The sequence below is a fragment of the Callospermophilus lateralis genome, chromosome 2, assembly GCF_048772815.1.
Source record: "Callospermophilus lateralis isolate mCalLat2 chromosome 2, mCalLat2.hap1, whole genome shotgun sequence".
Classification (NCBI taxonomy): domain Eukaryota; kingdom Metazoa; phylum Chordata; class Mammalia; order Rodentia; family Sciuridae; genus Callospermophilus; species Callospermophilus lateralis.
This window is the reverse complement of record NC_135306.1, coordinates 134990227-135005182: the sequence shown is the minus strand read 5'-3', so window position 1 is coordinate 135005182 and position 14956 is coordinate 134990227. Positions and strand designations below refer to the sequence as shown.

The window sequence follows — 14956 nt, the reverse complement described above, 5'->3', positions numbered from 1 at the left end:
TGATCATATATTTTATGACTTTACATTTTAGGACCTTTCTAATTTCCCCAAGAAACCATAATTTACAAAGGACCTTGAGAAAACATGACTGATATACAAAAAGAAAACCATTATATTTCTTTAAAGGAACATGGCAGCCATCTTTAAAAAACCTAAAATGTTATATGGAAATGTTACTCTACTTTGGAGAAAAGATCTGGGTCAAAGGGAGAACATTACAGAATAATAGATTTCAGATCTTTATGAAGAAAGTTTTGTAATAATGAGACCTTCTCTAACAGACTGGACTTCCTCATGAAGTAAGCTTCCCATCCTGTATATGTTAACTGAGAGTCTGTAAGGATTCATGTAGATAGTTCAACTAGCTGAACTCTCTAAGATCTCCTTCTAAATTCTATGGCTTGATAATTTTGTTATAAGAGTTCTTATTCAATCCTCACCATTTGTAGAAAAATTGCAATTTTTTGGTATTATGTATTATACTAGTATTAGATGCATAATATGCCTATGTTTCCTTCAGTATACATAGTCACCCTCTATTCATTTAATAATAACAGTTTACAGCAGACTTTGGGTATTTTTTTTTTTCTTGTCAAAGTGAGGTATTTCGTACCCTTTAGTGGATTCCCTACTGTTTTCCTTACCTATAGAACTGTCTCCCTGGTACACCAAGGGGATCAATGAATGCTCTTTCCAGAAGCATCAATTGGTCATTCATAATTCTCACTGCAATGGGACTTTGAGAATAAGAAATATGTAATTAAAACCTTTACTATAGAACCATATTTAAAATAATATTAAATAAAGATGACATGGAAAAATAATTAAAATCAATATATTTTTCTTTTTAACAAAAATGCATATTAATCCAGTACTGCTTTACATGATAAACTACATAGCAAGGTCGTCATTCTGGCATTTATAACAACAGTCCTACTGGTAATGATTTGTTTTTCAAGGCCACAAGATGATCAAAAAGAACTGGAAGACAGCTAGGCATTTTGGATAGTACAGGGTGAACTACCAAGTTGTTCCTGACAAGTCACTCAGCCTACTGTGGAAGAAATGAGCCAAATAAAGGCAGAATAGCAAACAATGACTGAAGGTTTTAGGAGTCCACAAGAAGGGAAGGAAACAGTGGGCTGGGAATTCCTTTTCCACTTGAAATTTTCAGACTGTCATCTTGAGTTCCCTGGGCATTCCTACAATTCAAAGGAGAAGAAAGTCTCCTTAAAATGACTGACAAAGCCATTTTAAGGTGTGATGGCTCATGCCTGTAATATCAGCAGCTCAGGAGGGTAAGACAGGAGGACTAGAAGTTCAAAGCCAGCCTCAGCAATTCAAAGAGGCCCTAAGTAACTTCAGGAAACCCTGTCTCTAAATAAAAAATACAAAAAAGGACTGAGGATGTGGCTCAGTAGTAAAGCACCCCTAGGTTCAATTCCAGGTACCAAAAGAAAAAAAAATGACTGGCAAAGTTTTCTGTTTTCTGATTAAGTCTGAAAACGTAATGTCATGGACTATATTGTGGAGCGATTTATGTTTATTACATAATGTTTTACTTTGAATATAACTTTTAAACTATTTTCAAGCTAAAACTGGCAACAAGTTATATGAATTTGATAAAGAAAGAATTATAAATTGATGCATAGAAGTGTTGGGAAAGGACTATAATGAAATAGAGTACAAATGCACTTAAACCCATAAAGCTATGAATGAATACCAGCTAAACACAAACTCCTTGGCCCTTGTATTGGAATGAGTGTTTAGACTTCCATTTACAACAGTATCTCCTAAATCACCTGAAGTTCTTTTTAAAAAGCAAATTTTAATTCTCTATGTCAAATTTTATTCTCTGTGGTGGGCTCTGATTTCTGCCTTTCTAACAAGCTTGTAGGTAATGGTGATGCTATTGATTTGCAGACCATAATTTTAATAGCAGTGATTTAGAGCTGAATGCTTAAGGGAATTAAAAAAGTTCATTCCTGCAACCAGATTATTCTTCAAAACAGTAGGCATCTGAAACTTACTTATTAAGATCAACTTCTGTAAGTCTTCTATGAAAGTCTGAAGCAACCTCTGAGAAGATTTTTACAGCAGAAAACAAGGAGTCTTTTTTTTTTAAGTAGAAAAAAGAAATTATAGGCATTAGTGAGTCATATTTTAATTTCATTTTTCTGTCCTCTCCACACTAATGTGACAGAATAGTTGCTGAAACAAGAGCCTTCTTGTAGATTCATGAAAAGTATTAGAATATATCACCAAAAATATTGTATGAAATTTTTTAAATGGCTTAAATTATTCTTAAGGAAATTACCACTCAAAAATATAGAATATAGATAATTCTTTGACCTATAATTTACTCAAAGCCAATATTCATTCCTTTATATATTCATTTTAATACATTTTTATTAGGACAATTATTCCACATAAAACACTGAATATATAGCTATAAATAAATGATAATCCCTATAATTGTTACAGGATTAAAACAATATTTTTTTTCTGGCACCAGGGATGGAACTCAGGGGTACTTGGCCACTGAGCCACATTCCCAGCCCTATTTTGTATTTCCTTTAGAGACAGGGTCTCACTGAGTTGCTTAGCACCTTGCTTTTGCTGAAGCTACCTTTGAATTCTTGATCCTCTTGCCTCAGCCTCCTGAGCCACTGGGATTATAGGTGTGTAACACTGAGCCCAACTCAATTTTAATTTTCAAGCAGTACATTTAAGATCTTACTCAAAAGGCAATCTGTGACAAACTGATATATCCAGACTCAATGATCAGGTTTGATGGGTTAAACTTTTCTTTAGTTTACAAATTAGGTTCTCAGGACTTTTTTAATGCTACAATTTATTGTTTTTCATGTTTTCTAAGCAGGAGTTGATTGATGGATACTAGGAATTGAACCCAGTGTTGCTTTGCCACTGAGCTACATCCTCAGCCCTTTTTATTTTTAATTTTGAGACAGGGTCTTGCTGAGTTACTGAGGCTAGCTCCAAATGTGTGGTCCTCCTCTCTCAGCTTCCCAAGTGTCTGGGATTACAGGTATACACCAACCACTGCACCCGGCTACTAAGCAATACATTGTTGTTTTGCTATTTGCATCATTCTGTTATGCAGACAAAGTATAACATAAAGTATTCATTTTACAGATACAGCATGTACAGCTCAGACAACAGGATTTCTATTAGGTCACTCTGATAATTGGTACCTTCAATATAAACACATTTAGAATGAAAAACCAGGTCTTTTCATCCTAGATTTTCTTCAATTTTACTTGTGTTTTAAATCTTGCTTAAATAATAACAGATGTGATGGAAACTGAGGGAAGAGAGTATTGAAGTTTTTAATTTTAACTGTTTAACAGAAGTTATAAGGCACAGTGGCACATGCCTGTAATCCCGGTGACTGAGAAGCCTGAGGCAGTAGGATCTCAAGTTCAAGGCCAGTCTCAGCAACTTAGACCCTAACTCAAAATAAAACATAAAAAGGACTGGGGATGTAGTACAGTGGTAAAGCTACCTGGGCACAATCCCCAGTATTGCAAAAAAGAAAAAGAAAAATGTACTGAAGTCAAGATAAGAATGGAAATGTTTTCCTAGAATTTAGTGACTCAGGTCAATGACAATTTTGGCAAAAGCCACTTTCAGTAGAAAAGATAGCACAATGACTTAATTTGAGTGGCATGGAGAATTGGAGACAGGGAATGCCAATTTTGTATTCATTCATTTTGTAATTCATCAGACCTTTCTTCTTCATTAAAAACATTTTCCAAGATAATGTTTTTGACTGGCACTAAATGAAGACTTTCAATAGTGAAAGAAGTAGTACACATCAAAAAAAAAAAAAAAAGAAATACTGTTGAAAGATAGGAAAATATTTCATCTGAAGGATAGTCACCAATGAAGAAATTTACTAAAATAGAGCAGAGCAAGGCATTGACAGAGCAGACCAGGTCCCAAACAGGGTAAGCTGGTAGAAGAATGAATACCATTTAAAGGGAGCCCTTCTGTTGAGCTTGTGTAGTTTATGCCTCTTGATTGGACCCTGACTTATACAAATGGATAAGACATAATTCCACCAAAAGGAAATCTGGGCACTTATAAAGGCAACTGTATGCTAAATAGCCGAAGAAATATCAAGGACTGTCTTCCTGTTAACTCTGCTTATTTCTCTAATTTAATCTCTTCATTTCCTTCACCATGCAGAGATACCCCAATCATTGATATAACCACAATTCTCTGTATTTTCTTTGCTTTATTTTATTTCTATATCAAAGTACCTCTGTTCTTTATAACTTCATAAAGATTATTAACACTTATATAATAATACTTAAAATAACATATTACCACTCCATAACACTTTTCTGTGCTATAGTACTCTGTGTACCCTCTAATATCCTATGCATTTTGTCTTCTCCTTGCCCACATAAGATTTTATTCTTTGAGTATTTGACTAAGTCTTATAATACAATCTCTCAGAAATAACAGCACTTTCGACAGAGTAAACAGTACATATTTTACAATTTTGTTATATAAGAATAAGTCCCCCTGAATAATAAAAGAAAATGATAATAAAATAGTAATAATAAGCAGCATTTATTAAGCACAGTGCTAACCACCACTGCTTTTATATTACTTAACAATCTCCACAATAATCATTGACATATTATAGTCTCTCATTTTATTGTTTCACTTCTTAAAAAAAAAAACTGGGACATAGAGAAGTTAAAGAACACACAGACTAAATGGTAGAGCTGGGATCTAATTTAGGCAATCTTCCAGACCCAATAATCTATGCTACTAGTCTACATTATATTTTAATCCCTACTTTATAGGAGATATATGAAGTAGAACCAAAACTGAGTGACCAATTATAAAAAGAAAGATATTTACATAGTTATAACATATTTACATAGCTTATAACTATGTAAATAATTCTTTATTTATACAAACACTAATGGAAATATTCAGTGATAAGAATGTTTAATATATATATATATGTAGTAGAACTGGTGATCTTCTCTACTTTTCAATATTTTTATAATTTCTTCACTTTGCTTTTGTAAAAGTGAAAAATGTTCTTAAAGGCAGTATAGTATAAGGAATATTTACCAATCCACTGGTTGTAGCACTAACTCAGCCATAATGGATTCATTCTAGACACATCAGATTAAATCAGATTCCGAATTAGGTAGATGTTTATTTTTGTGTAAAAGAATTAGTTAGGCAAACTAAGTAATTATGACTAATTCTAGAAGGAAACAGTATCTATTGATCATAAAAGATAATATCATCAAGCACTACCTTAAAGATTATAAAATGTCTTACCAAATGATACCCACTCGTCTTTCAATTGCTGCTCATATTTCTTGGATAAATTGAAGATAGTTGCTGCATAGTTTTCCAAAGCTGTTCCATAGTCTTGAATATTGAAAGGAATGATTATAGATTCTGCAAGCTCATATACCAGTGCTCCTCGTAATTGAGCCACAGAGAGCTGTTTCTTAAATGTGGGGTCATAAAAATTCTCTACTAATTCAAATGTTTCATAAATTGTGTGATATACAGGGTAGCTGCTGTATTTATCTGTTTTCTAAAAAAGAGAAGATGCAAGTGTAAAATAAAATTGGATATTTATTCAAATTAAAATATTTTATGTAATCAAGAGAAGTGACTGAAGAATTAATATGTATCCTGAGTTTTAACACAATAAAGCAAAAATACTGAAATTTAATTAACTAAAATATTGCAACCAAAAATTCAGTGATTTAAAATTTTACCTTTATTCATTTTTATTCATGCAGCTTCTATTCAAAATGCCGCTGCTTGAAGTTTTTCTTTATTGTATTTCTAATAACTAAAATTAAGGAATATATATTCGATCTGCACACTAGCAGTTTGAAATTATCCATCAATTGGGAATTAAAGGTGCTTGGCAGTTAGGTATTTATTCAACTGAACAATGGTGTATTTAATGTCTTCCCTCCCGAAGAAGTGTATAACCAAATTATTTAACCTTTATTATATAATTAAGAGCTACTATAATGAATATTAATTATGGTATAGTAGGATCGTATAAGAATATATGTATATATATGTGTGTGTGTGTGTGTGTGTGTGTGTATATAATTTTAGTTCTTAGGTCTTCCTATCCTTAGTTTACCACCTGCTACCTTGTTATAGGGTTATCATTCATATTATCATTCTTATTTAGTATCACTAGAAAAAAATTTGTCTTAGTCACTCTCCTTCTAATTGTCTGTTTCTAATCTGTAGTGGTCTTAGAAACTACATAACTGCTCAAATTGATGACAGGGTACAAAAGTGAAAAGGCCTTGAAAATGAATTAAAAGCTCACCTTTTATGTACAGTTGGCCACTAAACAACATTGGTGTTAGAGATGCTGATTTGTCCCCACACATATATTTCAAAATTCAAGGATAACTTTTGAATCCCCAAAAACTGAACTACTAATATTCTGTTATTGACAGGAAGCCTTACTGAAAACAATAACAATTATCATATATTTTGTGTGTTATATGTATTCTATATAGTGAAAATATGTGAGAATCAGAAAAGATTACTTTTTATTATGCTATGCAACTTACTGGAGAGACAACTGATAATGCAGGGATGATAGTGTCATATGGCATTTGAAACAGATACTCTCAACACTTAAGCTCACCACAATACAATAGAACACAGCTATGAAACTATTATAGTAGTATAGTGTAGACTATAATTAATTTTAATACTTCTTTACATGTTTATATTTCTTTCTCCTGCAAATGATACCAGGTCTCCTTAAGCATTTGTGTGTGTAGGTTTTGATAAATTCTAAGTAGTTATAATAAACTTTCCTGGTAGTAAATAATAAAACAGACTATTATTTAAATACATTTAATGTATTCATGACATACCTAATCTTTTATGTGTATTTTTTGACAGGGAGGCTACATTATTCATCTGTACATTTTTCAAATTGTAGTGAATCTCCAAAGAAATCTACATATAAAAACCCATGCAGTTCAAACCCATGTTGTTCAAAGGTCAACTGTATTAAGTATAAGGCATATTAGTATACAGAATTTATACATCTATTTTGTAATATTCTGGAACTGTTCTAGCTTAATTCTTTGTTCTTAATTATATTTTGGACTGCCAATTTTATAATGGATACATATTATAAACATACAAAATGTTGGTGTGTTGCACTTTTGATTTGAAAATTGATTAAAAGCTGTGAAAATCTGTGTCTACTAATGTAATCTTCAGTGTAATTTATGGTTTAATTTATAATATAGACAAGTCAATATGGTATGTTGACTATATCCAAGTTAACTATATCATGCAGGTGCTTAGGTGACAAGGATGCAAACTAGACACTGCAGAACAGAAGAATATCAAGTTAATAATTAAGAGAAACTTGCTGTTCTTTACTCAGAAGTCCTGGACTCATGATAGGCAGGATTTGGAAGATGAAGAGGGGCTACTGACAATAGATAATACTAGTGTACCCCTCAAACAAAATACATCCTCCGACTGCATTTCCCTCAGGAAAAGGACATCAGAGCCTACAAGATGAGGCTAGGAAAAAATAAATACAACTAGGCTAGAAGATGAGATTTTTCCAACTTGCCCTGAATGCAGAAAAGAATATGAATCACCTACTACTGATAACCATGTGGCATTACTCTGTGAACTGCCATTTCAGTGAATAAACCTAGTAGTGAAATACTCACAAAATAATCCAAATTACTTCCTGGTTTATCTAAAAGAGCAGGCAATCTGTCTGCATCCCTGGAGTTCTTCCCAGGCCACATGTCTATCTGGTGCCCAGTGCCAAACAACTCAGAAAACAGTTCCTCACCAATGGAAGGTGGATTCATTACATTGTTGCTATAGTTTAGATCTGAAATGTCCCCCAAAGTCCCATAAGTTAAAGGGTTGGACCTCAGGTTGCACTACCAGAAGGTAGCAGAACTTTTAAGAAGTAGGCCTTGTGAGAGGTCTTAGTCTTTGGGGCATGATAGCCTGGAAGGATAGTGGAAATACTTCTTACACTTATTTCCCTCTTGGATTCCCAGCTGTAAGGAGGTCAGCAGCTTTCCTGCACCATGTGTTCCCCACAAGATGTGCTTCCTCAACCAGGCCCAAAAGAAATGATGCCACTGACCATGGACACAATTCTCCCAAATGCTGAGTCCAAATAACCTCTCTCTATCAGTTGTTCACCTCAGGTATTTGTTACAGTAATGAAAAGCTGACTAACACAAATGCTATATATTGAAAATAATAAAGTGGCTTACCCTGTTCTTGGTGTAACGAACTCTGCCTGAAGCAATTCCAAGTCTCTGAAAATAAGCTTCAAAATCACTTCCAGATCCCAGCTTGTTGATTCTAGATGTAAAATATGGAAAAATAAATAAAAATACATACATACATGAATATATAATTAGATAACACAAAGTTAAGCAAATGATTAATGAATCCTGCCCCAAGAGTACTAAGACATTACGTAGTGTATGTACTACAAAGATTAGTACAAGCTAATAGCCTTCAAGGTAATTTTTTCCTAGCATACATTGGAAAATTACTGTAATAAATTTATAAATCTGCATTGAAGACAACCAGAGATTGGCAATGTCATCAAAACTTGTAGCCTAGTGATGAAGCCATCTTCCAAATTTTCAGCATCTAAGAAAAGTACAAAGCAATGTAGCTATGGTGCCTACATTGGAGCAGTATAGTCCAATATGAAATTTGCCACAAGGAAATCTATATTTAAGATCATGAAGAATCTATGTGTACCTCATTTCATTCCAAAAACAAATCTATTTATATTTATTTGCATATAATTAAAATCACTGTACATATGCACATGCATATATATGCATATACATACATGATCTAATGATGTGAAATTTTTTTGTGAACTAATGGTGAGTCAATAAAGCAGATTGTAATATTATATTTGCATTAAGAACTGTGCCTAATAGAAGAAAACGCAGGCCCAAATCTTCACATGTTGCCTTAGGAGATGACTTGCTTAACAAGACTCCTAAAGCACAAAAAATAAATAAATAAATAATTAATCAATGGGATGGATTCAAACTAAAAAGCTTTTTCTCAGCAAAGGAAACAATCAATAACATGAAGAGAGAGCCTAAAGAATGAGAAAAAATCTTTACCACATGCACTTTCAGATAGAGTACTAATCTCCAGGATATATAAAGAACTCAAAAACCTTAACAGAAAAAAAAATAAAAATAACCCAGTCAATAAGTGGGTTAAGGAACTGAACAGACACTTTACAAAAGAAAAAATACAATCGATCAACAAATACATGAAAAAATGTTCAACATCTCTAGCAATTAGAGAAATGCAAATTAAAACTATTCCAAGATTTCATCTCACTCCAGTCAGAATGGCAATTATCAAGAATACAAGCAACAATAAGTGTTGGTGAGGATGTGGGGAAGAAGGTACACTCATACATGCTGGCAGGACTGCAAATTTCTAATACTGCATTAGGAAAGCAGTATGAAGATTTCTTAGAAAACATGGAATGGAACACCATTAGACCCAGCTATCCCACTCCTCTGTTTATACCCAAAGGACTTAAAATCAGCATAATACAGTGACATAACCACATCGATGTTTATAACAGCTCAACTCACAATTGCCAAATTATGGAACCAACCTACATGCCTTTCAACAGATGAATGGATAAAGAAAATGTGGTGTGTATACACACACACACACACACACACACACACACACGCAATGAAATATTACTCAGTCTTAAAGAATGAAAAGATCACATTTGCTGGTAAATGGATGGAGCTGGAGAATATCATGCTAAGTGAAGTAAGCCAATCCCCCAAACCAAAGGCAAAATGTTTTCTCTGATATGCAGCTGCTAATTCAGAATAAGGCAAGCAGGCAGTAACTAGAGAAGAGTTACTTTGGATTAGGCAGAGGGGAGTGAAGGCAGTGGAGAGGATACAGGGGTAGGAAGGATAGGAGAATGAATCAGACATTATTACCCTGTATGCATAAATGACTACACAATCAGTAGTGTGATTCTATATTGTGTACAATCAGAGGTTGAGAAGTTATATTGAATTTATGTATGATATATTAAAGTGCATTCTACTGTCACATATAACTAATTAGAACACATTTTAAAAATGCCAAAAGAAAAACAAAGTGTATATTTCCAAACTACTAGATTATTAGATGTGTTTTGAGATTGAGGCCTTGGATGCTCTTAAAATACCTTTTGTATTCTACTCTTTGTTGAACAAGGATGTGAAACTTTTATGAAAGAAACACATTTAAGCTTTCAAAAGACTGATTTGGGATATGAAATGAGGCTATTAACTTCCACCTTCATTTACTAGTATTAGAAATAGCACTGTAGTAGAAAATGAATATACAATAAATTCAAGGAAGCTGCTGTTGCATAAATGAAAAGAGGAAAAAATTAACATATTATATATTATACAAAATCTTTATATATAATCTGTGTATATGTTCTATATATAAAATCTGTATATATTATATATATAATAACATTACATAGATATAACATATATATATAATCAAAAATAATTACAGGTCAATAAAATTTGGTGGTTGCTGACAATGCCTCTTGGTAAATTTACAAGCAAATAGTCCATTATTTGTTTTTCTTCCCTTCATCAATATCATGGGAAGTTATATTTTTATTAGTATATCTACTACACATTGGAATAAAAGAATACCAAATAGTGACTAATAATATAGCAAAAACATTTTGATTAAAAATTTGCAAAATTACATCCATCTGTGCTCTATTATAGGTTAAAAAATATAACCTAGAATAGAGATTATAGCTCTATGGCTGTGCTGGATGATTAGCAGAACAAAACCTGGGAGAAGAAAGCTTTTATCAACTTCACTCCATGGCACCAAAATAGACCTGTCACCAATGGAACAGAATAGAGAACACAGAGTCTAACCCACAAAACTTCAGTTATCTTATATTAGACAAAGGTGCCAAAAACATACATTGGATAAAAGATAGCCTCTTCAACAAATGGTGCTGGAAAACTGAAAATCCACATGTAACACAATGAAATTAAACCTCTATCTTTCACCATGCACAAAACTCAACTCAGAGTGGATCAAGGACCTAGGAATTAAACCAGAGACCTTGCACCTAATGTAAAAAAAAAGTAGACTCAAATCTAAATCGTGTCCATTTAGGCCCCAACTTTTTTTTTTTTTTTTTTACCAGTTGCTCAAAACATTACAATGATCTTGACATATCATATATCATACATTTGATTCAAATGGGGTATGAATTCTTACTTTTCCCATGTGTACAAATTGCAGGATCACATTGGTTATACAGCCACATTTATTCATACTGTCATACTAGTGTCTGTTGTATTCTGCTGCCCTTCCTATACCCTTCTTGTCCCCCCCCCTCCTTTCACCTTTCTCTACCCCATCTACTGTTACAAATTTCTCTTTTTTTTCCCCTTCTCCCTCACATCATCTTATCTGTAATTTTGTATAACAATGAGGGTCTCCTTCCAACTTCCATGCAATTCCCCTTCTCTCTCCCATTCCCTCCCACCTCTCATCCCTGTTTAATGGTAATCTTCTTCTCATGCTCTTCCTCCCTGCTCTGTTTTGAGTTGCCTCCTTTATATCAAAGAAGACATTTGGCATTTGCTTTTTAGGGATTGGCTAACTTCACTTAGCATAATCTGCTATAATGCCATCCATTTCCCTGCAAATGCCATGATTTTGTTATTTTTTAGTGCTGAGTAATATTCTATTGTGTATAAATGCCACATTTTTTTTTATCCATTCATCTATTGAAGGGCATCTAGGTTGATTCCACAGTCTAGCTATTGTGAATTGTGCTGCGATGAACATTGATGTAGCTTTATCCCTGTAGTATGCTCTTTTTGGGTCTTTTGGAATAGTCCAAGAAGGGGAATAGCTGGGTCAAATGGTGGTTCCATTCCCAGCTTTCTAAGGAATCTCCATACTGCTTTCCAAATTGGCCGCACCAATTTGCAGTCCCACCAACAATGTACAAGTGTACCCTTTTCCCCACGTTCTCGCCAGCACTTGTTGTTGTTTGACTTCATAGTAGCTGCTATTCTTGCTGGAGTGAGATGGTATCTTAGAGTGGTTTTAATTTGCATTTCTCTGATTGCTAGAGATGGTGAGCATTTTTTTCGTGTATTTGTTGATTGATTGTATATCCTTCTCTGAGAAGTGCCCAACTTTCTTAATAAAATTCCTGTAGTGCAAAAATTAAAACCAAGAAAAAATAAATGGGATTGATTCAAACTCAAAAGCTTCTTCTCAGCAAAAGAAACAATCAGTGAGGTGAATACAGAGCCTACAGAATGGGAGCAAATCTTTACCACAAGCACATCAGAGCACTAATCTCTAGGACATATAAATTCTTTCCCACAAGCACATCAGAGCACTAATGTCTAGGATATGAAAGCACTAAAAAACGTTAACACCAAAATAACAAATAACCCAATCAATAAATGGGCCAAGGAACTGAAGAGACACTTCTCAGAAAAGGATATACAATCAATCAACAAACTTATGAAAAAAATGTTCAACATCTCTAGCAATTAAAGAAATGCAAATCAAAACTGCTCCAAGATTTTGTCTCACTCCAGTCAGAATGTATCTATTAAGAATATAATCAACAATAAGTGTTGGCGAGGATGTGGGGGAAAAGGTACACTCATACATTACTGGTGGGACTGCAAATTAGTGCAGCCGATATGGAAAGCAGAATGGAGAATCCTTGGAAAACTGGGAACGGAACCACCATTTGACCCATCTATCCCACTCCTAGGTCTATACCTAAAGGACTTAAAAACAGCATACTACAGGGACACAGCCACATTAATGTTTATAGCACCACAATTCACAATAGCTAAATTGTGGGACCTTTCAGTAGATGAATGGATTGGGAAATTTTGGAATATATACACAATGGAACATTACTCAGCAATAAATGAGAATAAAATCATGACATTTGCAGGTAAATGAAGTTGGAGAATATAATACTAAGTGAAGCAAGCCAACACCAAAAAAACCAAAAGCTGAATGTTTTCTTTGATATGAGGATACAGATGAATAATTGGGGGAAAGAGAATGGAAGGAATGGAGGAACTTTAGATAGGGCATAGAGGAGGGAGGGGAAAGGAGGGGGCAATGGGGTAGGAATGATGGTGGAATGAGTTAGACATCATTACTCTAAGTACATGTATAAGACCTGAATGGTGTGAAAATATTCTGTGTATAATCAGTGTCTTGAAAAGTGTGCTTTAAATGTATAATATGAAATGAATTGCATTCTGCCATCATGTATAACTAATCAGAATAAATAAATATATATATATATACATTAAAAAATTCACTCCAATTATTGATGATACATATGAGGATTACATGTTTGGGGAAATGTGGAGTAGAGGGGAATTTATGGAAGAAAAGATGAATGTAAGTGATTTACCTAGGAAAACCTTTATTTTCAGGTGAAGGGTCTTTTTCCAACCAGCTTTCATAAAGTGATTTACTCTCAAAACCATCATCTGGGCTAGACATCTAGAAAGATAATCAAATACTGGTGATTAAGAACAGAAACAACTAAATTTATTCCATTATAAAACTATATATTTGCTGGGCATGGTGGCAGAAGCCTGTATTCCCAATGGCTTGGGAGTCTGAGGCAGGAGGATCACAAGTTCAAAGCCATCCTCAGCAACTTAATAAGGCCCTATGCAACTCACTAAGACCTTGTCTCTAAATAAAATAACAAAAGGGGGCTGGGGATGTAACTCAGTGGTTGAGTGCCCCTGGGTTCAATCCTCAGTACGAAGTCCTCAGGTTAGAAACAATCTGGGTTCCAGGCACAACGGTATTCCTACAGTTCTAGCTTCTGGGGAGGCTGAGACTGGTGGACTGCCCAAGCCCAGGAGTTCAAGACCAGCCAGGGCAAAATGGTGAGTCTGTGTCCTCTCTAGCTTTCAAAGTTTTTAGTTTTGATGGTCTTCTACTTTTATCATTGTTGCTGCCAAACTCCATCTTATGAGACCTGACAAAGTAACCACCCAATTTATATTTGTTGTATGAAAGGAGTTGCTGGGAAACACAATTTTTTGAACTCTGAGATTTTTCTGTAGCAGTTCAATGTTCTTTTCAGTGTAACAAAATGCTCTGTCAGATTAATATTGAGCCTACTATACATTATAAGTTAGGATACAATGAATAAGCACTATTATTAGAAAGAACAGACTGAAAATACTATCTTCACATTTATGTCACATAGTAAATTTCATATTAAAAGTTTTGTTTTTATTTGTCCTTTATATGAGTCAACCATGTTCTGTCACCAACTTAAAATTAAGTGCCACTAGCTTAAGGGAAAAAAGTGTTATTCATGTATCCATTTATCAGAAAACATAGTAAGACAGATCTTATATACCTCTTTTGTCAGTTTATACATCAACTGGTAAAGAAGGGGTGTACAGTCAACTCTGAGAGTATAATTGCCTGAAAAATAAATGAAACTACTATTTCATACTTCCAAATGAAACTTGAATTGTGCTTAATTCTAACATTATTTTAAAATTTTAAATAAGATATAACAGTCTTTATATCAAATGCAACATTCCCATGGAATAAAAGAGGGTAGAATTTTCTCTCCAGGAATAGGAGAATCTGCCATACATATTTTGGGCTGAAAAAGGAGTAATGGCCTTAGGTGTCTGAGGCAAGAGCTCCCACACAATTCAGACCTCATCCTTATGGCAGTATCTCTCTTAGGAAAAAGCAGGATAAGGCTACAGAATTCCCTCTGTATTCACTCATTCATTTCAATATTACGTATTAAGATATTAGAGTATGTATGTAT

The 14956-nt window shown here is 33.9% G+C and overlaps 1 protein-coding gene across 1 annotated transcript in view; it reads right to left on the bottom strand.

Moving 5' to 3' along the window:
• LOC143391245 (N-acetylated-alpha-linked acidic dipeptidase 2-like) overlaps window positions 1-14956 on the bottom strand; it is a 152946-nt gene that overhangs the window by 111010 nt on the left and 26980 nt on the right. Inside the window, 6 exon segments of the mRNA XM_077108686.1 lie at window positions 645-737; window positions 2031-2112; window positions 5335-5599; window positions 8316-8406; window positions 13556-13647; window positions 14528-14595. Of these exon segments, the coding sequence (XP_076964801.1) occupies window positions 645-737; window positions 2031-2112; window positions 5335-5599; window positions 8316-8406; window positions 13556-13647; window positions 14528-14595 (691 nt within the window).